The following is a 26,504-nucleotide window of genomic DNA, read 5'->3' as shown; positions in this document are numbered from 1 at the left end:
TACAAAATTGAATTGATAAAAAAAAAAGTATTTTAATCATCGACGAAAATTTTTAAGCATAGATTGTAAGTAATTACGAAAGAATTCGTTGTCAACTAATTATCCCAAGCGACATGGATGACACTTTTAGGTAACTCGGAGCGACGCTTGAAGACACCCTGTTGGATCTTCATACTAATTTTAATGTAGTCGTTTTAATTAATTTTCACGGGAAACCGGCTCTCGTCCTCTGCCTCAGTTCCTCGAAGCTCACTCTCCACTCTCCCTCTTTTATTTTCGTGGTCCCGCCTGTGTCTTTCTCTATCCTCCTTTCCTTTTCTTTCTGACTCATCCGACCGCTCTCCCTCCTTCCTTTTCTTTTCTTTTCTTTCTCTTTCCCTTCATCTTTCTCTCTCTTTTCCCTTCATCTTTCTCTTCCTCTGTCCCCCCCCCAATTATTACAATAGAGTCACGACAAGGCATCGCTCGATGTAACAATGGAATATTCCATTATAAAAAAGGATCGGCGTTCATCTGAAATGTATACACATCGAGACATTCTTGGTTAGACCATCCAATTCTCTAGCCAAATGGCCAACAATCAATTTCCTCGACCTTTTTAGCCCATTCTCCCTCCTCGGAAAAACATGGCAGACCTCTTTGGCATTGTAGAGGGGGTGCTTGGGAAGATAGCCTCCCTCGCCCTCCAAGAAGCCGTTGCGATTTATGGTGTCGAGAACCAGATCAGCGAGCTTAGAGAGACGTTGACTGCCATCAAGGCAGTGTTGTCAGACGCGGAGGAGCAGCAGATGAAGAACCACAGTCTGCAGCTGTGGTTGGATCGGCTTCAAGATGTGTTATACGATGCGGAGGATGTGCTCGATGAACTCGAGTGCGAGGCCTTACGGAAGAAGGTGATAAGTCGCTACGGGGGCATCAAGGGGAAGGTATGCCAGTTCTTTTCCAACTCCAATCCGCTCATATTTCGTGCGAAAATCAGTCATAACATCACGGAGATTCGGGAGATATTATCTAGAATTTCTGCTGACAACGATCAATTCGGTCTTCTACGGGGTGCTGACAATAGCGAGGCACATATGCCTCCACGAGAGATCACTGACCCATTTGTAAAGAAGTCGAACGTCGTCGGAAGAGATATTGATAAAAAGAAGATAATTGATATGTTGTTGCCTTCGGTAGATGACAAAAGCATCTCGGTGATTCCCATTGTTGGAATAGGAGGGTTAGGCAAGACGACCCTAGCAAAAATAGTTTACGATGACGACAAGGTGAAAGAGCAATTTAAATTGCGAATATGGGTGTGTGTGCCGAGGACTTCGATCTCAAGAAAGTCATTGAAGAGATCATTAAACATGCAACTGGTCAAAGTTTCAGGGACGTTGATATTCGGCAGTTGCAAACTCATTTGCTAGATATCATCAAAGACAAGAAATATCTACTTGTCTTGGATGATGTATGGAGCAATGACCATAGGAAATGGAGAAAATTGAGAGATTTACTCAGTGAAGGAGCTGGTGAAAGCAAGATAATTGTGACAACACGTAACTCAGAAATTGCTTCCAATATGGGTACCCATCCAGCACATAATCTTGAAGGTCTTTCTGATGAAGACTCTATGGCCTTGTTGAAAAAATGTGCCTTCGGCGAAAAAGAAACGCAACCACGTCACGATCTCCTTGAGATTGGAAAAGCCATTGTCGCAAAATGTCAAGGAGTTCCTCTCCTTGTGGAAACTCTGGGAAGCCTACTGAATTCAAAGGATGATGCTGGGGATTGGATTCGTATAAGGGATAGTGAAACATGGGAGTTAGCGGAAGCGAAAAAGGACATTTTGCCTGTTCTTAAGCTTAGCTATGTTCATTTACCATCTCACTTAAAGCAATGTTTTCCTATCTTGTCACTTTTCCCCAGAGGAGTTCAATTCCAGGCCTCGCATTTAATTGGGCTATGGATGGCTTTAGGACTCATTAGTTCAAAAAGCGAAAAACTAGCACCGGAAGACATTGGTGTTGAGTATGTCAAAGAGTTGCGGAGGAGATCTTTGATCCAAGATGTTGAGGACCATGGAACAGTATTACTTTTTAAATTGCACGATTTGGTCCATTCTCTTGCAACGAGTGTGGGACAAAATTATTGTTTAACTGTTGACTCAGATACTCCAGAGATTTCAGAAAGAGTTCGATGCATTTCGCTCCCTAACGGTTCGTTAGAGGGAATCTCAAACTACGATGGAGTCCCATCTTTTCTGGGAAAGAAAACTTCAAAGCGGCTACGTGCAATTTTTCTTCCATACGGTGCTGATGATGGAGTTATTACTAGAAAATTTGTTAAAGCATTCATCTCCAATTGTAAACACTTACGATATCTCCGTTTGTCATTTGGTTGCTTTAAGGAGCTGCCCAATTCCATATGCAACTTGAAGCAATTGAGATCATTAGATCTCTCTGAGAACAAGCGGTTGAAAAAGCTTCCAGATACCATTTGTGAGTTGCCGAGTTTGCTAGAGTTAAACATCACAGGTTGCTTGGAGCTAGATGAGTTACCGAAAAATATGAACAAGTTGGTCAGTCTTAGATTTTTATATATAACAACAAAGCAGAAGAGTTTGCAAGAAACTGGAATACAATATCTGGAAAACTTGCATTTTTTGGGACTCTATGCATGTGAAAATCTCCAAGTATTGTTTGAAGGTACTTGCCGACTGACTCGCCTTCGGGAGTTGGAAATTAGAGATTGTGGGGGACCAATATCTCTGCCTTTTGGGGAATTAATCGCCCTAGAGTCCTTGAATATTGCTGGTTGCAAGCTCGCTTTGACTTCGGAGATTAAGCCCAACTTTCCGTTGAGTCTTCGTAATCTGGTAATTGATAATTCCGAACAAGTGATGGAGATCTTCCGATGTCTTGAAGGATCGGCCTTCACTTTGGAGTCCTTTTCTGTCTTTGACTGCCCAAGCTTGACAATTGTTCCCGAATGGCTGCCAAATCATACACGTCTCGGGTTAATTCACTTGATTAGATGTCCCAACTTATCATTCATGCCGCAAAGAATCCGATCTCTCACCGCCCTCAAAGAATTACGTATCGAACACCGTGGTGAGCTGAGCAAAAGATGTGAGCCTCAAACCGGCAAGGATTGGAACATAATCGCCCACGTTCCTCGAATCGCACTTGATTTGATAGGGGTACAATGGACGGATGATTAGGTACGCGCCAATCTTGCCTCTCCTTTCATTTCTTCTTCGTTCTTAGATGGGATATAGTCGTATATATTGAGATTCCCACCTTACCTTCTTTTTTTCCCAACTTCCTCACTTGATGAAAATTAGAATAAGAGAATAATGGATTATGCACATTCATAATATTGACGAATTTAATTGTATGTTTGGACAACTTTTGACAAATCCCAATTTCCAATATTCATGTAGCGCATTGAATGTAAAATTTGATTCTCTGCTATAGAATCTTCTTCGTGTTATCGTTTTACTTGGGAATTGGCACATGACCCTCTGTCTGAATATATCTACTTTTTCTATTGATTATGGTCATTGTATAAGATAGCTGCTCAAGCTTAACTTGAAAAGTTTGAATCTAATATATCAAATGAATCCGTTGCAAGTGTCCTAAAAGGACTAGTTAAGTTCACTAACCACATAAAAAAGCAACTGGGAAACAATTGGAAACTTAGTGAGAAACTTTACAACTCTTTTCATTTCAGAAAACATTTTCGGTTTCCATTTTTCTTATTAGTAAAAGAGAAAGAAGAAACAAGTTTGAATGTTCAAGCAAAAATAAAGGTTTCCTTCCTAAGTGCAACTTGACTACGTACTTATGTTCGGTCAAGATTGTAAAACAGGCGGTCTGCACAATATCAACGTTTCATATTGGATACAAGCACGGAGAAAAAAAGGTTATTTTGAGTCTATGCTTTAATTCAAGAACAGTTTCGCTCATGTTAATTTGAGAGTAACTATACTGCTTTTATTGTTTTTTTTCTTTTTTGTAATAATATTGCAACAACAACTGTACAATCAAAATCCCTAAAATGCAGGACGTTGTTTGGAACTTTTTCTATGTATCCATTGACCCTCTCATGTTATTCATTTAAAATATAATATCTAATGGAAAAAAGAGGAAATTTTAGGTGTTTAAGAATATATATACGAAATCGGATGTCCTTTTCTCACTAGTTTGGTAATGTTATAGCACATTAATTTGTCGTGAAATATGGGTTGACCAGCACAGGGGATTGCCAGCTAGCGATTTAGTATAGTAATTGGTCCTCAACTGAAAAAATTTTGGGGCATGTTTGTCTTGAATTAAGCAAAAGTAAAAAGAACTTTTGAGCTTTTCAAATAAAACTTAAGCTATTATTTGATTATTTAAAAAGATAATGAGAAATTATACGCAAATTACGTGCCAAAATTTATTTCTTGTGAAATTTTTTGGTATTTTGGTTTATCCAAAAACCAAAATATGTAAGTCATAAGACTTAAATTAGAGGCTTTACATGGACTCTCCAATTTTTTTTTTTTTTTTGCAAACCAGTCAATAGTAAATCAAGATTCATTACTCGAGTACCATTAGCCCAGCGTTCCAAAGTAATGTCATCCATCAGACAAGACATGTAAGCCCTGCATACACAACATACATGTTATTTTTTCGACAAAAAAAAAAACATACATGTTAATTTAGGATACATGTGCTTTGCAAGTCATGATATTATTATATCAAGAGTAATTGAGAAACACCTATAAGAACCAGAATTTCCGCACATTTTTATCCAACACAAAAACTTCTACATCAATTTCTTTTGAAAGAAATCTTACATTTATGAGAATTATTTTTGCTAATGAATTAATCATATCTTGGTGAATAGAACATCTAGGAATGACAAATTTGCATGACACCACAATTAATGCCATAATACTACGTTGTAAATATTCTATGCTCATCTCCTTGTTTTGTCGTTTGAGTGCAGCTGAACTCCCATGATCTATTTGTCAAGCCATGTGGATCTCCGCGGATATTTGAATGTGCAGTCGGCTAATGCATCGTCGATCTCTTTCATTTTCAGGGACGAAAACAATCGCTGTTGATATTGCACTTTTCGATTTCTTTCCTTGAAAGTGTGTTGTGCTGTATTACGTGCTTGAATGTGTGTTGTGCTTTATTACGTGCTTGTATTTGTATTGCGCATTTCTCTACAGAGAAAATGCCTTACTCGTATTGTTTGAGACCAATCGTGACATTATCTTTATATACATTTTCCTAAAATAATACTTGTCTGAAGTTCACGAACAATGAATAAAATCACGCTGCACCATCGACTCTTATTTTTGGCAAATTATTATTAGTTGTTCAATGTTTTATATATTTGTTTGACTATTCTATTTGAGGAGTTTCCTAGAAATAACTAAAAACCTTATTTTTTTCGGTTTTATTTTGTTTTACTGCAGTTCTACATAAGAATTTTTTTTTTGAATTTTCCTTTTGATTCTAGGACGAGATCTTATGAATATAAATGCACGCAGGTTAATTGTATGAACAATAAAGTTTTTCTTATGTGCTAAAAGCCTTTGGGAGTTTTAGTCTCCGTTTATGAAGCTCTCTTGATTCCCCAACCCCCTACTTTTTTCACAATGGCAAGAAACGAAAATGTCCTAATCGATCCTTTTCGGCATCGTAGAGAGTGTGCTGAGTCAGATCAGGTCACATGCCCTCCCGTCATTTGGCTGAGATGTTTACGCAAAACTGTGCTTGCTATGTTCATGTACAACGGCGAAAAGGTCCAAGGAAATCTGATTTCAGGATGGACATCCGTATCCGATGATTTTGATCTAAAGAGAGTTCCTGAAGAAGTCTTGAGAGAGTCAAGGCCCGAATAGAGCTCTGTTGACCCCTAAGTTTTCCCTTACAAGATCATTCATGTATTCGAAAATGTTAAGGATTAAATTCACCGTCGACAGGATTTAGAATCTACAGTCGTCGGAGGTTGTTGATGTAAATTTCCCTCCCCGTAGAATCCGATCCTTAGCCAAAATATTGATCCCGCCCAGTCTTGCATCCCTATTTCTTACATCATTTTTATCCATTTAGAAACTGGAGGTTACTTTAGTTCAGACCCCATGCCGATAATTATGGGTCACTCCTGCATTTCGCAAAGGTTAATGATCGGATTTGCCGATGACGGTGGCATTTGACCCTTAACCAAAAACGTCAACATTACATTATCAGGCACTCGTGTTCCTCACCACACTTTTTCTGCACTTTTTTTTTTGGTCCACACTTTTTCTGCACTTAAAAACCAGAGACATCATAAGTTTGGGACACTAGACCCAACAGCGAGAATTTTGGTTAACCAAAAAGCCGGAGCTCGAGGACCAGTTAAGGCCAGCAATGAAAGGAAAACCGAGCAGCGAAGGGTTGAATTTGAACTAACTTCTCTTGCTTGTTTCAAGGTTTAAAGACGAAAACTTAGAAAAAATGCATGCTAGGTACCGCGATGATCATCTTCGAGTCTATTTTTTAATGGTATATGGCTCGTGTGCTGGTTCCAACTGATATGCAAACTATTTGGGTTTAATTGACTACTAATGAAAATGCTCCATATGTATGCAATTCGATTGATATATTTGTCTAGAATTCGGGTCCGATCCTTAATTTTCTATGCAATAAATGACTAATTGAGCAGCCCCATATCTTGGTGTCAACATGTCTTGTGAACGATTGTAAGCAATTTTAATGCCCTCTGGTCAGTTAATTCCAGCCTTGGTTCATGCGTGTTTAGTTTTTAATCAAGTGTCATTTGGTCACCGACTGCTGGCACGTTAAGGTGGTCCTACTTAGTCCTCGTGAATTCCCCGTTGGTTTCTCGCCGTATCGATCCACGTAACGCGTTATTTGCTTGCTGGTCAGGGTCAAAGCTGGCTGTCCGGGCCATGGACAGCGAGCTTTGGCGTCGCTTCGAGTCTTACGATGTGTCCAAGAGCGTCCCAGAGCGGTCTCCGGGGTTCGGGGACGTGTCGTGTTGGGACCTTTACCGAGTAATTTTGAAACTGTTTGGTCCATCGTTAGCGGCAGCGAGTCCCCCATCAAGAATTCGTGCTTGCTGGGCAGGGGACGTCTAGTGTCCTTTGGCTCTTGAATCGCAGCCTTGACGTACCTCGTGTCGGCCTCTGTTGACCCCAATGGGACACGGATGCATCATGACGTTTCGGCATGTATTTGAATCCGTTTAGTGGGCGAAATAGGGTTCGGAACCGGCTGATCATGTCTTCTTGTGGCCATGGCAGCAGGTTCCTTAGTCTTGATTCGTTCCTTGGCTAAGGCCTCGAGTGGTCCGGGACATCCTGTTTCATGTTTGCATGATCTCCATGCCATGTCGTGTGTTTGCGTCGCATTTAAGGAGTGAAAGTATGCACCATCCTTACAAGTTATGACTAGTGATTGTAGTCGATTCATTATTTTCTTTACAACTTTCCCTGGTGTCTCTGGCGTGAACTACAAACGCTTCAGCATCACGCACAATTAGTCCTAGACTACTGACATGGCAAGTATCAAGAAAATGCAGTGTGGAGGAAAGATGTTGGTCAGGAATCGAATCGAATCGAATCGAATCGAATCGAATCTTGGGTCAACTAAAAGATGCTCACCGAATCACCGGGCCATAATGTAGGGTTATCCCACATCGATTGTGGAATGTGTTGGTGATCGGTTTACAAGTGTAAGGGAAAACATCATCCTTTGAGCTAGCTTTTAGGATGAGAGAGACTCTAGACTCTCTAGATGACCCCACAGGAGAGATACGGATTGATTGTTGGGTTATCCCATGTTGATTGTAAAAAGGGTTAGTGGTCAATTTACAAGTATTAAAATTATGCCTCGAATTTGAACCCGAGGCGAAAATATGAATTTTAGAAATAAAATTGAAAGCCAATCTTACATATTCGAAAGGGCTTTACTGTTGACATTGGCTGTCATATTTTGGTGTTGGATTCCAAAATTATAATTAGAAATATACGGACATCAGATTTCGTGTTGAAGTCGGCAAGCAAATAGGTTCAACATGTTTTGGTCCACTTGAAATTAGTTGACCAATATGGTGTGTGTGTGTGTATAAAAAGTTTTCGGAATCGAACAAAAGGAGAGGGTTGTTGAAGCGCCATTTCTTTTAGGAATGCTTGGCGGTGGACATTCTCGTGGAATTATATTAAGTATTCAAGTGTCGACGCTGATTAAATCTTGTCGTAATATTTGTATTTAATTCCTTCTGCAGATTGAGAGATTATTTAGTAAGGAATTGTGAAGCTAAACACTTGTGAGTTATTTGATACAATTGGGGCCGGAAAATAATGAAAATGTTCAAGTAGCTCGGGTGTGGTTTATAATCTTCATTAGATCGCTTGTTTCATAGTGAAATTCGTCAATATTCTCCCCGTGGATGTAGATCTCTAGGATCAAACCACGTACATCCGGTGTCCGATTTATTTTCTCGTTCTGTCTATTTATTATTTGATCGCTTATTCCGCGCAATTAATAATAAGTGGAAGAGAAAGCCTCATCCTTTGAGTTAATTTTTGAGATATAAGAGGCCCAAAACCACCCAACACGCGGATCCCAATTGCGAACATGTTGATTCAAATCATTGTACGGCAGTGTACCTTACGAAATGAGAAATTCCAAATAGAAGGCTCAGAGGACAGACAACCGATGGAAGGGCTTCTGATCTTTTAGATCACCCAGCAGCTCCACCGAAGTCATCCAAACATTCTAGCCCTGTGAAAGAAACCAAAGGAAAAAGACAAGCGTGCCCACCCGTAAAATTCAGTTAACAAAGCTGTATGATCTGAAGACCACTCTGGAGAAGGAAGAGCTGTGTCTTTCCTCAAGCTCTCCTCATCCAAGAGCTCCAGTAAGGACTCCACCGTGTTAAAGAGTTCGCTACAGCAGCAACAACAGAACTATTCATACAAAGGTGAGCTCTTTGCAAGGTAGAAATTAGCAAAGACTTAGATGTGCAGTGGATAAGGTGTGAAAAATGTAACCCAGGGTGCCAATGAAATCCCTAGCGAAGCTGGTAAACAAAGGTTCATTTGGTTAGAGGAATATTTTCTGAATTATTTATTTTCTGCGATACAAACAATCGTCTTAAGGAAATATTTTCCAAATCATTCGGTTTCCGCGGAATGAACGAAGCCAAAATTTTGGATGGATTATCTAATAAAAAGAGAGGCAAATAGGAATTTCATCTCGAAAGATGTAAAACGAGAGGAGAAGCACAAAAAAGAAGGTAAAATTGAAGAGCGGTACTATTTTCAATTTCATTTTGGCTAAGACACTATTTTTCCTAATTGACAGGCCGTGTGAGTCCGAAAGAAAAGAAGGTGCAACTAAATTGAAGAAAGAGAAACATTACATTGAAGAGAGAGATATTTATGAATTTCTTTGAAATTACATCAAAAAATTCTGAGAAAAAGACACTTTTGGTGCCAAAAGTTGTGTATAAAGATCACTTTGGTGTCAAAAATTTCCGTCAGAAGACATTGTGTGCTGTAGGAAAAAACCTCCCTCTCATTCATTTATAAGGAAGTTATCATCATAGCAAAGCAACTAACTCACGGGAGGAAGACATTATGTGTTCTATTTTGCCTCAAACCAAACAGCCACAACCAATTTCATCATCGCTCAGCATGGCTGAATCACTCCTTTTCAGCATTGCAGAGAGCGTGCAGGGGAAGATAGCATCATCGGTGCTCCAAAGAAGCCGTTGCGATTTACATCGTTGAAGACCAGATCGGCGAGCTTAGAGAGACGTTGACTGCCATTAAGGCAGTGTTGTCAGATACTGAGGAGTAGCAAGCCAAGAACCACTGTCTGCAAGTGTGGTTAGATCGGCTTCAACATGTATTTTACGATGCAGAGGATGTGCTAGATGAACTCGAATGTGAAGTCTTACAGAAGCAGGTTATAAGTCGCTACGGAGGCATCAAAGTGAAGGTACACCACTTCTTTACCCTCTCCAATTCACTCACGTTCCGTGTGAAAATCAGTCATAAAATCAAGGAGATTGGGGAGAGATTATCCAGAATTTCCACTAAGAAAGATCAACTCGATCTTAATGTGCGGAGTGTTGACGATTTTCTAGCACATACTCAATCACAAGAGATGACTTATTTTTTCATAAACAAGTTGGATGTTTTCGGAAGAGATATTGATAAAGAAAAGATAATTGAGATGTTGACACGGCCATATGACAAAAATCTTTCGGCCTTTCCTATTGTTAGAATAGGAGGTTTGGGCAAGACTACCCTAGCTAAATTAGTTTACAATGATGATAGAGTGAAAAGGCAATTTGAGTTGCTACTATGAGCTGTATGTACCATTAAAATGCTGAGAGAACCATACAAAATGGGTACAAAAAATATGTACCTTGAGGGTGCATTTATTTTGTGGAAAATCGACGAGTTAGGAAATATTTTCCTAATTAAAAGCAATTCGTTTATATTGCTTACAAAATTGAATTGATAAAAAAAATATTTTCATCATCGATGAAAATTTTTAAGCATAGATTGTTAGTAATTACGAAAGAATTCGTTGTCAACTAATTATCCCAAGCGATGTGAATGATACTTTTAGGTAACTAATGCACAAACGTATAGGAGAGACACTTGAAGAGACCCTGTTGAATCTTCATACTAATCTTGAATCTTTATTGCCTTTGACCTGCAGGCACCGGTCTTTTCGTCCATATTGAAAGGTAGGAAAAACCATCCCTTTTATCCATCTGCAAGGAAGTTATTGTCATAGCAACTCACTCAAGCGAGGAAGACACTGCGTGTGCTTTTTCCTCTCAAACAAAACAGCCAGAATCAATTTCCTCATCCCTCAGCATGGCTGAATCACTCCTTTTCAGCATTGCCGAGGGCGGTCTGGGGAAGATAGCATCACCGGCGCTCCAAGAAGCCGTTGCAATTTACAGTGTCGAAGGTCAGATCCATCAGCTTAGAGAGACGTTGACTGCCATTAAGGCAGTGTTGTTGGACGCTGAGGTGCAGAAGGCGAAGAACGGCCGTCTGCAAGTGTGGTTAGATCGGCTTCAACATGTATTTTACGATGCGAAGGATGTGCTCGATGAACTCGAATGTGAAGCCTTACGGAAGCAGGTTATAAGTCACTATAGGGGTATCAAAGGGAAGGTACGCCGCTTCTTTTCCCTCTCTAATCCACTCATGTTCCGTGCAAAAATCAGTCATAAAATCAAGGAAATTCGGGAGAGCTTATCCAGAATTTCTATTGACAAAGATCAATTCGATCTGAATGTGCGGAGTGCCGACAATGGTGTCGCACATACTCGATCACGAGAGATGACTTACTCGTTCATAAACAAGTCGGATGTCATCAGAAGAGATATTGATAAAGAAAAGATATTGAGATGTTGATGCGGCCATATGACAAAAACCTCTCAATTTTTCCCATTGTTGGAATAGGAGGTTTGAGCAAGACTACCCTAGCTAAATTGGTTTACAACGATGACAGTGTGAAAGAGCAATTTGAGTTGCGATTATGGGTGTGCGTACCCGAGGACTTTGATTTAAAGAAAACTATCGAAGGCATCATCAAAGATGCAACTCGTCAAAATTTGAGTAACTTTGATATTCAGCAATCGCAAACCTTTTTGCAAGACATCATCAAAGACAAGAAATTTCTACTAGTCTTGGATGACGTTTGGAGCAACGACCGTGTAGATGGAAAGAATTGAGAGATTTGTTAATCGGAGGGGCCGATGAAAGTAAGATAATTGTGACTACCCGTAGTGCGGAAGTTGCTTCTATTATGGGTACCCATCCACCTCATAATCTAAAAGGTCTTTCTCATGAAGATTCTATGGCCTTATTCAAAAAATGGGCATTTGACGAAAAGGAAAAGCAGCCACGTCCTGATCTCCTAGAGATTGGAAACGACATTGTCAAAAAATCGCAAGGAGTTCCTCTACTTGTGAAAACTTTAGGTAGTCTGTATTCAAAGGATGATGATAGGCATTGGAAACATATAAGGGATAGTGAAACATGGGAGTTAGTTGAAGCGAAAAAAGACATCATGCCAGTACTCAAGCTTAGCTACGATCATTTACCATCCCACTTAAAACGTTGTTTTGCCGCATTTTCACTTTTATCCAGAGGAATTGAAATCAAGGGTACTGTTTTAGCTAGGTTCTGGATGGCTTTAGGACTCATTGGTTCGAATAGGGAAAAACTAGCATTGGAATATTTTGGTCTTGAGTACGTCAAAGAGTTGTGGAAGAGATCTTTGATCCAAGAAGTTCAAGAATATGGGTCGATATTAGCATTTAAAGTGCACGATCTGGTCCATTCTCTTGCAACGAGTGTGGCACAAAATGATTGCTCTATTGTTGGCTTGGATACTGTAGAGATTTCAGAAGGAGTTCGGTGCATTTCGTTCTCTAACACTTCGTCAAAGGGAGTCTCAAATTTCGATTGAGTCCCACCTTTTTTGAGAAAGCCAACTTCAAAGAGGCTGCGTGTAATTAAATTTAACGTCGGAGTTGATTGTGGAGTTATTACCAGAGAGTTTGCCAAGACATGCATATCCAATTGTCACCAACTACGGTTTCTAGAATTGGCATATGGTAGTTTTGAGGAGCTGCCAAGTTCCATATGCAACTTGAAGCAATTGAGAGCGCTACATCTCCATGAGAACAAACGATTGAAGAAGATTCCAGATACTATTTGTGAGCTGCAAAGTTTGCTAGAGTTAACCTTCAATGGTTGTTTTGAACTAGGCGATTTACCCAAAAATATGGAAAGGCTCACCAGCCTTAGATATCTAGCCATAACAACAAAGCAAAAGAGTTTGCAAGAATGTGGAATACAATACCTGGAAAATCTGCGATATTTGAGAGTTTTTTTTTTTTGGGTCCAATCGATATTTGAGAGTTGAAAGATGCAAAAATGTGCAAGTTTTGTTTGAAGGTACTTGCCGACTTACTTGCCTTCGGACAATGGAAGTTGTAAAATGTGGGAGACCAATATCTTTGCCTTTTGGGGAATTAATCGCTCTAGAGTCTTTGGTTATTGACAGTTGCAAGTTCATGTTGACCTCGGAGAATCAGTCCAACTTTCCGTTGAATCTTCGTACTCTGGTAATTATCGAGTCCGAACAAGTGATGGAGCTGCTCCGATGTCTCGAAGGATCAGCCTACACTTTGAGTCATTTGCTGTCTTTGACTGCCCGAGCTTGACAGTTGTTCCTGAATGGCTGCCCAATCATACACGTCTCAAATCAATTCACTTGATTTGGTATCCCAACTTATCATCCTTGCCGCAAGGAATCCAATCCCTCATTGCTCTCAAAGACTTACGCATCGAACACTGTGGTGAGCTGAGCAAAAGATGTGAGCCTCAAACTGGCAAGGATTGGAACAAAATTGCCCATGTTCCTCGAATCCAACTTGATTTGATATACATACAATGGACGGATGATTAGGTACGCTCCAATCTGCCTCTCCCTTCATTTCTTCTTCATTCTTAGACGTGATATAGTCGTATATATTGAGATTCCCTCCTTATACTTTTTTTTTCCTTGACTTCCTCACTCGATGAAAATTAGAATAAGATAATAATGCGTCATGCACATTCATAATATTGACGACTTTAACGCGCTCTACTTTTTTCTATTGATGATTATTATTGCATGAGATAGCTGCTCTAGCTTAAGTTGGTAGTTTGAATATAATTTATCAAATGAATTTGCTGCAAGTGTCCTACAAGGACCGGTTAGGTTCACTAATAATTTCAAAAGGAAATTCAGGAGTATTTGGGGTCTTTTGTTGCTGTAGAAAATGCACTTGGTAGAAATTTACAACTTATTACAGAGATAATTTGATGTCTTCAATTTATTTGCCAAATCAATATGGTCGCACATATCTATGTTCACGGTTCTTTAAGTTAATGTGATTCAACTTATTATAACTATTTCTAATTATCTTTTGCAATTTTTTGATTTCATTAAGAATACTTTTTGCAATCATATATAATTCATAACTCGCACAATACAACACATGAAAGTAAAATAGTACCGACGACGTTCTTCTAAAATTACTATCATAGTCGCACGTGAATGAAGCCACGGCCATAACGATCGACAAAATTTAGATTGGAGGCCACATACAAGTCAATATTCATTATTCCAATACCATCAAACATGCAATCACATAACGGTAGTGTGCCCACAGCATATAAAAATGTATGGTTTCAACGAGTTATTTGGATACATGTCCTTTTGGATTCATGGTATTGTCATTTGTTAGGAAAAAAAAAAGAGAAACACTTACAAGAACTAAAATTTCCACATCTTTATACAAAACAAAAACTTCCGTTTTCAGCGAAACAAATATTACATCCATAAGTAAATTGATTTTTGTTAGCAATGAAAAATATATCGGTAAGTAGAATATAAAAGAATGACAAATTTGTTTGACATAATACTGTGTAACAGGTAATTTGAGCTCATTTCATTCTTTTTTTGTTTTGATCACGGATGAACTCTCATGATTTATTTGCTGCGCCATGTGGATCTCCGAGAAGATTTGGACTTGCGCCCAGCTAAATCTTCATTAGTCTCTTCTTCTTTTTGCAGAAATATACACAATACGTTGCTGATTTGTCTCCACCTCGTCACCTACGGTCAAAGCATAAGCAATATATGTATAACCATAACGTACCGGTGGTTTAATTTGCCTTCTCTGTATGTCCGTGGCTATACTACGTTGCGACCGTGCTGGTTGTTCACTATCACCGACTTCAGGAACCGCAACATCATCTACAGTCTCAAATCTATTACCTCCGAGGTCTCCGGAGTCTCCACCTCACTACCGACACCATGATCCGTCCGCTCTGTTAGTTGTGTCTCGGAACTCCTCTGTCGAAGCATTGCGGTCTTGTCGAAGATCACATCTCTGCTGATTAGAAAACCGGGTGATCCGGGATCGGTGCACCACAACCGGTAGCCTTTCACCCCATGTGCATAATCCAAAAATATGCACTTCTTCGTCCCGGCTCAAGCTTACCATCACTCTCATGAGCATATGCGGGACATCCGAATATTCGTAATCCAGAGTAATCAACGGTTTTCCCTGACCATACTTCCTCTAGAGTCTTCTACTCGATAGCAGATGATGGAGATCGATTAATCGTGGTAACGGCCATGTTCACTGCTTTGGCCCAAAATTCATTGCCTATTCCAACATAAGAAAGCATGCTCCAAGCCCGCTCAAGTAAAGTTATGTTCTTCCGTTCTGCTACGCCATTCTGTTATGGTGTCCTAGGCACTATGCGGTGACTCACAATCCCTTCTCTCTCGCAGAACTCGGTAAAATCTTTACCACGTAACTCCATGCCATTATCGGTTCTCGGGCACTTGATCCGTTTATCCGATCGCTTCTCAATCAATGCCTTAAATTTCTTGAACCGATCAAACACGTCAAATTTGTGCTTCGGAAAGTATACCCATACCTTCATGGAATAGTTATCGATAAATGTCAGCATATAACGAGCACCACCTTTCGAAGGAACCAGAGAAGGGCCCCAAACGTGTGAATGAATATATTCTACCGGTTGTTTGGTCGAATGAATACATGTAGCAAACTTAATCCCGCGCTGCTTCCCAAAGATACAGTGCTCACATAAGTCTAATTTACTTGTCTTCCGACCCTTTAACAACCCTCTATCACTCAGTATTGTCATACATGCCTCACTTATGTGCCATAGACGCATATGCCATAAAAGAGTTAAATCAGAATCTGACTCACCCGATAAAACTGCAGCAGCTCTTGTCACGGTCTCTCCTAGTAGATGATAGAGAGAACTCACTTTCTTCCCTTTCATCTCTGTCATGGCACCTCGAGAGATCTTTAGCACTCCACCTTCAGCGGTGTACTTACACCCGATATCATCAAGTGTCCCTAGAGAAATAAGATTCTTCTTGAGCTCCGGTACATGCCTCACCTCTGTCAATGTGCGCACTACACCATCGGGCATCCGAATTCGAACTATCCCTATCCCCACAACCTTGCAAGCTGCGTTATTCCCCAACGTAACTCTACCACCATCTAGATTCCGGAAAGTAGTAAACCAGTTCCTATGGGGCGTCATATGATAAGAACACCCCGAATTTAGCACCTATTCGTCTCCCGATGAACCCGTAGTCACACATAAGACAGCCTTTGCATCACTAGTGCTCTCCTCAGCAATGTTTGCCACACTGGTTGTGGCTTTCTGCTTATCACCTCTGTTTTTCAACTTATGACAATCTCTTCTGATGTGCCCCTTCTCGTGACACTCAAAGCACTTCAAGCGTCCCTTGTACTTTCTATGGCGTGACTCGGATCCGCTTTTACCTCTACTGTTGCTAGACCCTCGCTGTTGCTCTTTACCCCAAATCACTAGTCCTTGCGCTACATCGTGCGCTAAACTGTCATCTCGCAATTTTCTTTGCCACTCTTTAGAAAATAAGGCGGACTCTACTTCTTCCGAGGTAATCGTAGTACGCCCCTGCAACAATGAATCAGCAAAGTGCTCCCATGACTCTGGTAAGGAAGCTAACAACATCATGCCCCGCTCTTCATCATCAAGTGTCTTACCGACATTCTTCAAATCCATCATAAGTTTATTAAATTCATCTATATAGGATCCGATAGACGTACCTTCAGTATATTTGAACTGGAACATCATCTTCAACATATACAAGCGATTGTTCGAACCCTTCGTTACATAGAGCGCCCGAAGTTTTGCCCACAATGCTGTGGTATCCTTCTCCTTGCCTACATCTATTAACACTTCATCCGATAAATTCAACATGATTAAACTTCTACCTTTCCTCATTACCACATCTTTTTCAGCATCTGTCATCGTTTCGGGCAATTCAGCCTTGCCCTCCAGTGCTTCCGCTAAACCTTGAGTTGTCAATAACGCCTCCATCTTGAGGCTCCATAACCCAAAGTTGTTCCTCCCCGTTAAACTTCTCAATTTCAGCTTTCACTCCGGATATAATTGCAATCAAAGAATATCCAGATAATAATCAAATAAGCAAAAACCCCAAATCACAATCTAGAATATCCGAATTTGGCTATGATACCAATTGTTGTAATACTAACGCGCGGAAACTAACAAAGATCTTGCAAATATGTCAATGCGAAAAACCCGGAGAAATAACGATGAGCGATAAAGGACACTAGAGATTACATGGTTCCGTCCGAATATCGGTACTTACATCCATGGGAGAGCCAGCATGAATAATTCACTATAATCGGAGAAACGAAATTACAATCGCTCAATACGCTCGTGTTTCTCGTACCTAAATTATACCCAAACCCTAAGTGTTTACAAATAAAAAGTGGATATAATAAAACTCATGCACAAATCTACTATGCTCAAGGCTCCTCGCGCGATCAAGAGAACTCACAGTGCGTTCATCCTTTTTTTCTTTCTTCGCTAGTCGTCCTTCTATGGAATCCTTGTACGCGGCTTCTATTTGGCCGAAAAGCAAAGGGAAAAAAAATTCTCTTTTTATCTATACACTGTTCGCTAGGCCTCAAGGAGTCAAAGATTTCTTTTCTTCCTTTTTTTTGTTGACCAACCAATCCAAGATAAGTCAAAAAGGTTCACATGAATCTGTTTTTTCAACAGAAACAAATCCCCACATATAAGATATATCCTTGGAATTCTAATCCCAATTGGAATTCTCAGATTTATTCCTTAGTAGATTTGGATCAGCTCAGTAAACCGGTTTAAAACTCGAGACATATTTAACAGCTCTATTGTTGGCTTAGATACTGCATAGATTTCAAAAGGAGTTCGCTTTGTTTCGTTCTCTAGCACTTCATTAGAGGGAATCTAAAATTTCGATGGAGTCCCACCTTTTTGGAGAAAGCAAAATTCAAAGAGGTTGCATGTAATTAAATTTTACTCCTTAGCTAATGATGGAGTTATTTGTAAAGAGATTGCTAGAACGTACATCTCCAAATGTACCCACTTACGGTATTTGGATTTGTCTTATGGTAGTTTTGAGGAGATGCTGAGTTCCATATGCAACTTGAAGCAATTGAGATCGTTACGCCTCTATGAGAACAATCGATTGAAGAAGCTTCCAGGTACCACTTGTGAGATGCAGAGTTTGCTAGAGTTATCCCTCAATGGTTGCATAAAGCTAGGCGAATTACCCAAAAATATGGAAAGGCTAGTCAGCCTTAGATTTCTATACGTAACGACACAACAAAAGAGCTTGCAAGAAGGTGGAGTACAATGCTTGGAAAATTTGCAATTTTTGGGACTCGAGGGATGCGAAAGTCTCCAAGTTTTGTTTGAAGGTACTTGCCGTCTGACTTGCCTTCGGGGATTGGAACTTATAAATTGTGACAGACCAATATCTCTGCCTTTTAGGGAATTAATTTCCCTGGAGTACTTGTATATTTGTACTTGCAAGCTTGTGTTGACCTCAGAAAATAAGTCCAACTTTCCATTGAACCTTCGTGATCTGGTGATTTATAACTCCGAACAAGCAATGGAGCTGCTCCGATATCTTGAAGAATTGGCTTGCACTTTGGAGTCTTTTTCTGTCATCGACTGCCCGAGCTTGACAGTTGTACTTGAGTGGTGGCCCAATCATACATGTCTCGGATCAATTAGATTCATCAGATATCCCAATTTAACGTCCATGCCGCAAGGAATCCAGTTTCTCACGGCCGTCACAGAATTATTTATCGAACATTGTGGTGAGCCAAGCAAAAGATGTGAGCCTCAAATTGGTAAGGATTGGAATCAAATCGCCCACGTTCCTCGAATCCAATTTGACTTGATTTGATAAATGTACAATGGATGGATGGTTAGGAACGTACCAATCTGCCTCTCCCTTCATTTCTTCTTCGGTATATATATATATATATAGAGAGAGAGAGAGAGAGAGAGATTCCCTTCTTATATTTTTTTTCCCCGACTTCCTCACTCGATGAAAATTAGAAGAAGAGAATAATGCATTATGCACATTCATAATATTGGCGACTTCAACTATATGTTTGGACAACTTCTGAGAAATCCCAATTTCTCAGTTGCATGTGGTGTGTTGAATGTAAAATTTGATTCTTTTTTCTATCGAAGATTATTAATGCAGAAGATTGCTGCTCTAGCTTGAGTTGATAGTTTGAATATAATTTATCAAATGAATCTGTTGCAAGTGTCCTCAGAGGACCGGTCCAGTTCACTTATCATTACAAAATAGGACGTCATTTTCTCACAAGCTTGAATAACGATAAAGATTGATTATCACTTGATTTGGCAATAACAAAAGGTTCAGTTGTAATTTGTGTCGCTCTAAATAAAGTGTCCATCCGTGAAGATACATGAAAAATGGCCCGGATGAGGGACAGGTTCGCCAGCTAGTGACGTAGGATAGTAATATGTAGGTCCCCAACTCATAATTTTTAGGGCTTGTTTAAGGAAACTAAAATTGTTTTTCTCTTTACTTTCTCGTTAAAATAGGAAATTTGTTTCAAAATTTCATATATATATATATATATATATATAATCTGCTTGTGAAAGTTTCAAATGTTTTGAATGAAAAGAAAAGCCAAAGTACACACACAACATATAAAGGTATGGTTTCCACGTGTTATGTGGATATATGTCCTTTTGGGTAGGGGTGAGCAAATTGGACCGGACCGGCCGAGTTGGTCTGGTCATTGAGGGGGGTAGTCCGGTCCCCATTCCCAATAAATGGAAATGGTGATCGGGCGGTCCGGTCCTCGGTTCCATGGTGGACCGGATTGCCCAAAATATATATAATTATATATGTACAATTATAAAAAAAAATAGAAATTTTTGAATAACTAGTTAACCTAATTTCCCTATCTTCTGTTTGACACTCACTCCTCTTCACTCGCTTGACGCTCACGTCTCGCCTTCGCAACGCAACCTCCAATCATGTTTGTCAATATACAGTCTCCAATCGTGTTTTGTTTTGATTCAATTTGTGTTTTGTCTTGACTATATTATGCAAACCCATTGTTTTGTTAGCACTTGGATTCAGTGAAGTACAAATATAATCCCACTTTGATCTTGATTCTTTCCACCTCGAGGAGAACGATGCAAGAGGATAATCCTGTTTTAGCTGTCTTAAGTGTTTTTCTTCCTAATTTAGTCTTTTCTCATTATTTTAGGATTATAAGTACTCTTGTGATGGTTGTGCGATAGCCATGTGTATATTTTATTAGGTTAAATGGTTGATATTGTAAGTTATTAGTTTAGATCCAATGATTAGATTTCTACAAGGAGTTGGTGTTAGCAGTCGGACCGAAACCGGACTGGACCGGCTTGGACCATGCACAACCCTACTTTTGGAGTCTTGATACTATTATTGATTAGAATGAGAAACGCTAATAGAACAAAAAAATTTCCATCTTTATACAAAGCAAAAACTTCTACAGAAGTTTCTAGTGAAAGAAATTTTACATCCATATAAAAGTTAACTTTGCTAACAATGGTAAGTCGAATATCAAAGATTGACAAATTGCATGATACCACAATAAATGTCATAATACTGTGTAAAAGATTATTTGATCTCTTTTTTTTTTTTTTTTGTCATTTTGAATGCAGATGAACTCCCATGATCTATGTGCCACGCCACGTGGATCTCCACAAAGATTTGGACTTGCACTAAGCCAATTCTTCGTCAATCTCTTTTATTTTCAGAGACAAAGATGGCTTCGATATTGTACTTTTTTTGTTTGTTTCCTTGAATGAGTGTCGTTTTTAATTATTTGCTTGTGTTCGCGTTACGAACTTCTCCTCAGAGAATATGCCTTATTCATAATACATGAAACCAATTGTAGCAGTTCCACCGCTTGAATTTTCTTAGAACGATCTTTATCTTTCGTTAATGGACACTGGATAAAATCACGCCTCGCAATCGAATCTTATTTTCGTAAATTAGTGTCAGCAACTCGATCTTTTATACATATTCCAGTAGACTATTTATAGAGTTCCCTAGAGATAATGCATTAATTTTCGTTTTTCTAATTTTTTTTAATTCACTTTTACATAGGAAGATAATGTTTTTATTTTTCTTTTTTTTGCTCCTAAGACTATATCTTATGAACACGAATGCACAAAGGCTAATTGCATCGACAAAAGTTTTTGTTACGGGCTCAAAGACTTTGTCCGTTTTAGTCTCCCAAATACTTTTATCGGAACTCGTGATTGTGCATGCGGTAGTTCCCTATAAATCCAGCACCCCTTGGTCAATTTCATCAACAAAGTGTTTGGTGAAAAACTAGGGAAGAACCAATGATCGGCTGGCACAATATTAAAACCTTAATGTTGCATCTATTACTTATAAAACATTATGATCCTCTTAATTGGAATGCTTTCTAGTCACTATGACGACATGCCAAAGACGCGACCATGGCATTCATCGTTTTACCATTCATGAAGCTCTGTCGATTACCCTTGCTGAAGTCACAATCTCTCTCTCTCTCTCTCTCTCTCTCTCTCTCTCTCACGGCTGTCATGTTCTGGCATATTTGGATAGATTCAGATACTTTCATGTGGGCAAGTCTTTGATACTTTCATGTGGGCAAGTCTTTGATGAGCTCGAATCCTTTTGATGATTTCATGTGAGGAGCTGCCACCTTTGGCAGGCTTTGAATTTGGATAGATCCAGCGGGCCTTATTGATATTTTTCTATCTCGGAGTGGACTAAGGCATCAATTTGAATTCCAAACCCCTATCACCTTGTGGGAGGAAACGAAGCCTTATAAATTGTAAATTCATCCCTCAAAGCAGGTAAATGCTTCAATCGATTCATCTGTCCTCTATTCTAGGAAAAGGTTATCCCAATTTCTTCGAGCATCGACAGCTATTGATATCTCTCAAGTCTCAAGTACTTCCTAGTTCTTTTTCAGAATGCTTTTGCAGCAAATACTCTCAACTAATAGACGAGATTTAGATATAGACAATCGAAATTTGCTATGCGAAGTTATAATCTGGTATCTGCGTACTCTAACCAAGAATGGAAGATTGCAGAAAGAATATGTACCATTCTTACAGCGAGTGCTGTCGAGTCATTTCCTTCTTTATAACTTCTCCCGGCGTCTCCGGTCCGACCTACAAATGCTTCGGCATCGCACACAGTTAGTCCTAGACTACCAACATCGCAAGTATCAAGAAAATGAAGGAGGAGGAAAGATGTTGGTCAGGCAGCAAATCTCAGCTCAGTTAAGAGATGGTCACCAAATCGCCCGACCCACAAATACTAGTTACGAACATGTTGATTTTGATTGCTATCTCATATAGGAGCGTACGAGATGGGAAGTCTGCAAAGAGTCCCATCTTGTCCAAACCTCTTGGCCACGACGACCGTTCCTCATCCACGTCGGGCCAAGTTGTAACGGTGCAGTGCATTCTACGTGGGCTAAGCCTTTAAAAGATTCATTCAAATTGACTGTTTAACAGAAATTGGATGCTTTACCCAAATAATTAATAATCTTTGCCTTTTTTTCGTGTTGCATCCGACGTGTTAAATTTAATGGCCCTTTTGTTATCCATGAGAATAACTACAGCCAAAGTGTCGATTCCAACTCTTGACCGACCTATGATGCCATGCAAGATAAAAGGTTGTTTAAGCCATTAGCAGGTATTAGTGGCTACTCTAGTATGGTAGTTCATTAACCTCATGAGCACTTTTGTCTCTCGTAAATTACCTGAACATAGTACTTGGGAAGATCCTAGGAACAGAAGCGTCACTAGCTGACGACTTCAAGATGCTACAAAGTCAAACCATTCAAATCGTAGCTTTCGGATATTTACGAGTCGTTTGTAATTAATTTGACAAGTCTTTTTAAAGCATTAGGATATATTTTAGGTAATTTGCAAAATCTTACGATTTCACGATCCGATTTTGTTTACTTTTTTGTGTAATTCCAATAGTAAATATGATCTTCAAATTGCTGGTTGATTTTGATTAGGTTTATTTATCCTTTAACTTTCGTAAGAATTGTTTTGTTCCATGTCTTTTGTTTTTAATTTCATTAGTTTTTTTTTTGTCGAACTAATATTTTATTCATTTCCTTCACTTCCTCGGGATACAAGAGAGGAACATGCCGGATCAACTGCCAATTAAAATAAATTCCAGACAACTTCAAAATCAAACAAGCTCCGGACAACAAGACAAATCATCGGGACAAGGTTATGGGTCACACGCTCAAAGAGCACATATACGACTTCTTCACACCAAAATTAGCGGCCGATCACCGAATCTGTCTTCAGTAATAAGTACACACCGAAATTTTCATTTGTTGTTACGGCTTTGCCTTTTAGCAGTGTGCTCTTAGGTTTAGCGTCACCAACATCATCACCGAGCGGAGTAAAAACTTTGAACAAGTATAGATCTGATACATGTGAGAGCGAAACCTTCATGAAGCTTCTCGATCTCCTTTGAAACCTGGACTTGCTTACCAACGAAATCTAAGAAGAGAGAAACCCCGAAAATATACACGTAAAAAATATCAAATCTAAACTAGATCGGGATAAAAATCTACTCAAAAATAGGAGAAAAAATCTTTCAGATCTAGATTAAATCAAAAGAGAAAAGCTCTCAAACGGGAGGAAAGCAAGAAAAATGAAATAGAGAAGCAAAATAGCTCAAGAAAATGGGAGAGGGGAGGGAGAAATCTGGGGCAAACCTTTCCCTTCATAAATATTGAAGAAGAAAGTGTGAAGATGGGAGAGAGGAGAAAAAAAATAGAGCCGGCTGGCAAGGTCTTTAATTTCATCAGTTGAAAGACTTGGGATTCGTTTTCCTCGAGTGTGTACTTTTTATCTTATTCCAAAGTGGAGAACAATTAATCGTTCAAAATCACATTTAAATAAAGATTATTTTTTCCACATCACTTTTCCTTATTTCATTACAATTCAATAGTAAGTTAATCGAAGGATTTTTTTTTTTTTTTTGGGCAAGATCACCGATGGAGCAATCGTGGGTGTCCTCCGAGACTCAAGCAGGCTTCTGCAAGACGGATTCATCGGAAAGATCAAATCTTGCAAACCTCTAGTAGCTGAAGCGTACGCACTGGTGGCCGGTCTGGAGTTCCTCAAAGCCAAAAAGGAGGTGAAGGAAAACAACCTTATGGTGTCCGTGGAGTCTGACTCCCAAAGTCTTGTTCATGCGGTCAATAGTCAGTCATAATAGTATCGGGAAGTTGAAAATCGTATCCGCTAAGCCTAGCTAATTCTGGCCCAAAACCCAAATATCTCTCTGGTCCACTACAAAAGAGAGGCCAATCAGGTAGCTAATTTGGTCGTCAAAATGCATAGGGTTAACTGTATTTCGGCCCTTTGGGCCTCGTCCCCTCCCCAACTTCTTTGAGAGCTTCTTTGTGTTGATGCCCCTTGTCGGGGCTTTTATGTAAGAACTTTCAATAGTTAGTAATGCAATTTAGTTTTTCCGACCCAAAAAAAAAAAACATAGCAACTCCCGTAAGGCTGGGTCTTTTTGCGTTGGGCTTTTGCTAATCAATTTGCAACTTTGATTTGTCTCTCGTGGGCTATGGACAAGCTCCGGGTCAAAGCCCATGACCAGGTTGTAGACTTGGTACCTTATCAATTACTACGCTAATGTGCTGATCACAATACTTCCACAAATCGTGTTGTCAACGTGTACTTTTTGTATAATTTCTATCAAAAACACAGGTCTCTGCAAAGTCATAAGACCATTTATGGAGGCTGACGCATGTCTAATGCCGGAAGGTCAAGGAAGTTGGTGACCTGATGACATCGGAGCCAATGGCGTCCTAAGCATGGCTTGTGAAATTATACCATTAGGCTTCCTTCCGGTGGTTGCTCTAACAAAGAAAAGACCTTTTATGCCATTTGATTAATTCAAGTTCCGTGCTGCTTGCCACTCCCCAAGGCTAGGGTTTTTTGAGAAATCCTCCTCAATTATGGAGCTATAAGGATCCTTTTTGACAACATAGGCCAACGAAATATGATGTGAGCTTGCCTTCATTGTAAAGTTGTAATTGTTTTGAAATGAATCGTCCAATGAGTTTTAAGAACTTGAAAACTGTAATTTCAAACTATATAGTAAACAATAAAGGGAAAACGCCACACAAAATCATAAAATATGCCCACTATAACACATTTGCTCCAAACTTTTTCTGATGACAGCAAAATTCCAAATTTGTACTCCTATGAAACATTTACTCTAAGTTTTTTTTTTTTGTGACACGAAAAATCCTAAGCTTTTACACGTACGATATATTTACCCTAATTATTTTTTTGTGACACAAAAAATCTCAAATTTGTAAGTGTGTAACATATTTAACCCATATTTTAAGGTAAATGTGTCACATGGACACAAGTTTAGGATTTTTAGTGTCACAAAAACTGGTTTTGGATAAATATATCGTATTGATACAAGTTTGGATTAAATGTGACACACCAGCACAAGTTTGAAGTTTTTTTATATCACAAAAAAGAGTTTGAAGTAAATGTGTCACAATCGACATACTTTAAAGGCTTTATTGTGACTTCTATCCCATAATAAATAACGCATCCTATATATTGTTTGCAGACCCCAATTGCTAAACCATCTTAAAATACATATATCGTTATTTATTGCGCACTTGCGTAATGGGCAATGCGCCATGTGCAGCTGCTATTAAAAAAATGACAGAATTAGCTGTGTTTCCATCATGACACGCGAACCAAAATCTCATCATGTTCACACTAATGAACTTTCACGTGATCACACTCATCAAGGCGCAAAAACAAGGGACAACTTTGGAAATAATAATAATAATAAAAGAACTGTTTAGGCATTTCTACTTATAAATGTGAAGGCTGCAACCCAATAACGCTGTCGTGGATAATATTCAAACTTTGGGAGTACAAAAATATCGAAAATGTAAATATTCTCTTGGTGTGATCAAATCAAGAAGGGATTATTCTACTCAAATCTAAATGCACAAGAAAATAGACAAGAGAGAGACTATTGGTATCCCCCATCAAGAGAGCTGTATCACGTGATCTTCTCCGATTCCGAACAGCAATACTGGCCGAACCTAATAAGATAGCAATTACAACCCAAGAAGTAATAAATACTCGATGTGAATCTATCTGATTCAGAAGAGAAGAACTTGTATCAGTATCTCAATTTCAATTCGGATATGGGTTTGATCCACACACGAATATTGCATCCAACATGAAACTTGTGATTGTTAGTAAAACACCAATACTTTTATTTTACCTTTTTTTAGTAGAATACGATCGAAGGTCGTAATATAGTAATAAAGTTTTCTTAAGTTGTCATTTCTCACTCCCCTTGAAAGTTAAATATTGAGGAGTCCCCCTTGTGTTTGGAGCATGACTCACGAATCTAAATCAAATCGTGTTCACACAATTCAGCTTTCCTAAAATCCCACCCATCAAAGCACGA

At 39.2% G+C, this 26,504-nt stretch overlaps 2 protein-coding genes across 2 annotated transcripts; both read left to right on the top strand.

Annotated features, from left to right (window-relative positions):
- Window positions 1-626: 626 nt before the first annotated feature.
- On the top strand, window positions 627-3,205 carry LOC125315972 (putative disease resistance protein RGA4). Its single transcript, XM_048282600.1, has 2 exons — window positions 627-1,268; window positions 1,313-3,205. The coding sequence occupies exons 1-2, from the start codon at window positions 627-629 to the stop codon at window positions 3,203-3,205; spliced, it is 2,535 nt and encodes an 844-aa protein (XP_048138557.1).
- A 7,686-nt stretch (window positions 3,206-10,891) lies between these two features.
- Window positions 10,892-12,500, top strand: LOC125315971 (putative disease resistance protein RGA4). Its single transcript, XM_048282599.1, has 2 exons — window positions 10,892-11,197; window positions 11,922-12,500. Exons 1-2 carry the CDS (start codon window positions 10,892-10,894, stop codon window positions 12,498-12,500), a joined length of 885 nt encoding a protein of 294 aa, XP_048138556.1.
- The last annotated feature ends 14,004 nt before the right edge of the window (window positions 12,501-26,504 follow it).

This window comes from Rhodamnia argentea, chromosome 7 (genome assembly GCF_020921035.1).
Source record: "Rhodamnia argentea isolate NSW1041297 chromosome 7, ASM2092103v1, whole genome shotgun sequence".
NCBI classification, from domain to species: domain Eukaryota; kingdom Viridiplantae; phylum Streptophyta; class Magnoliopsida; order Myrtales; family Myrtaceae; genus Rhodamnia; species Rhodamnia argentea.
This window is presented reverse-complemented; position numbering and strand designations above follow the sequence as displayed.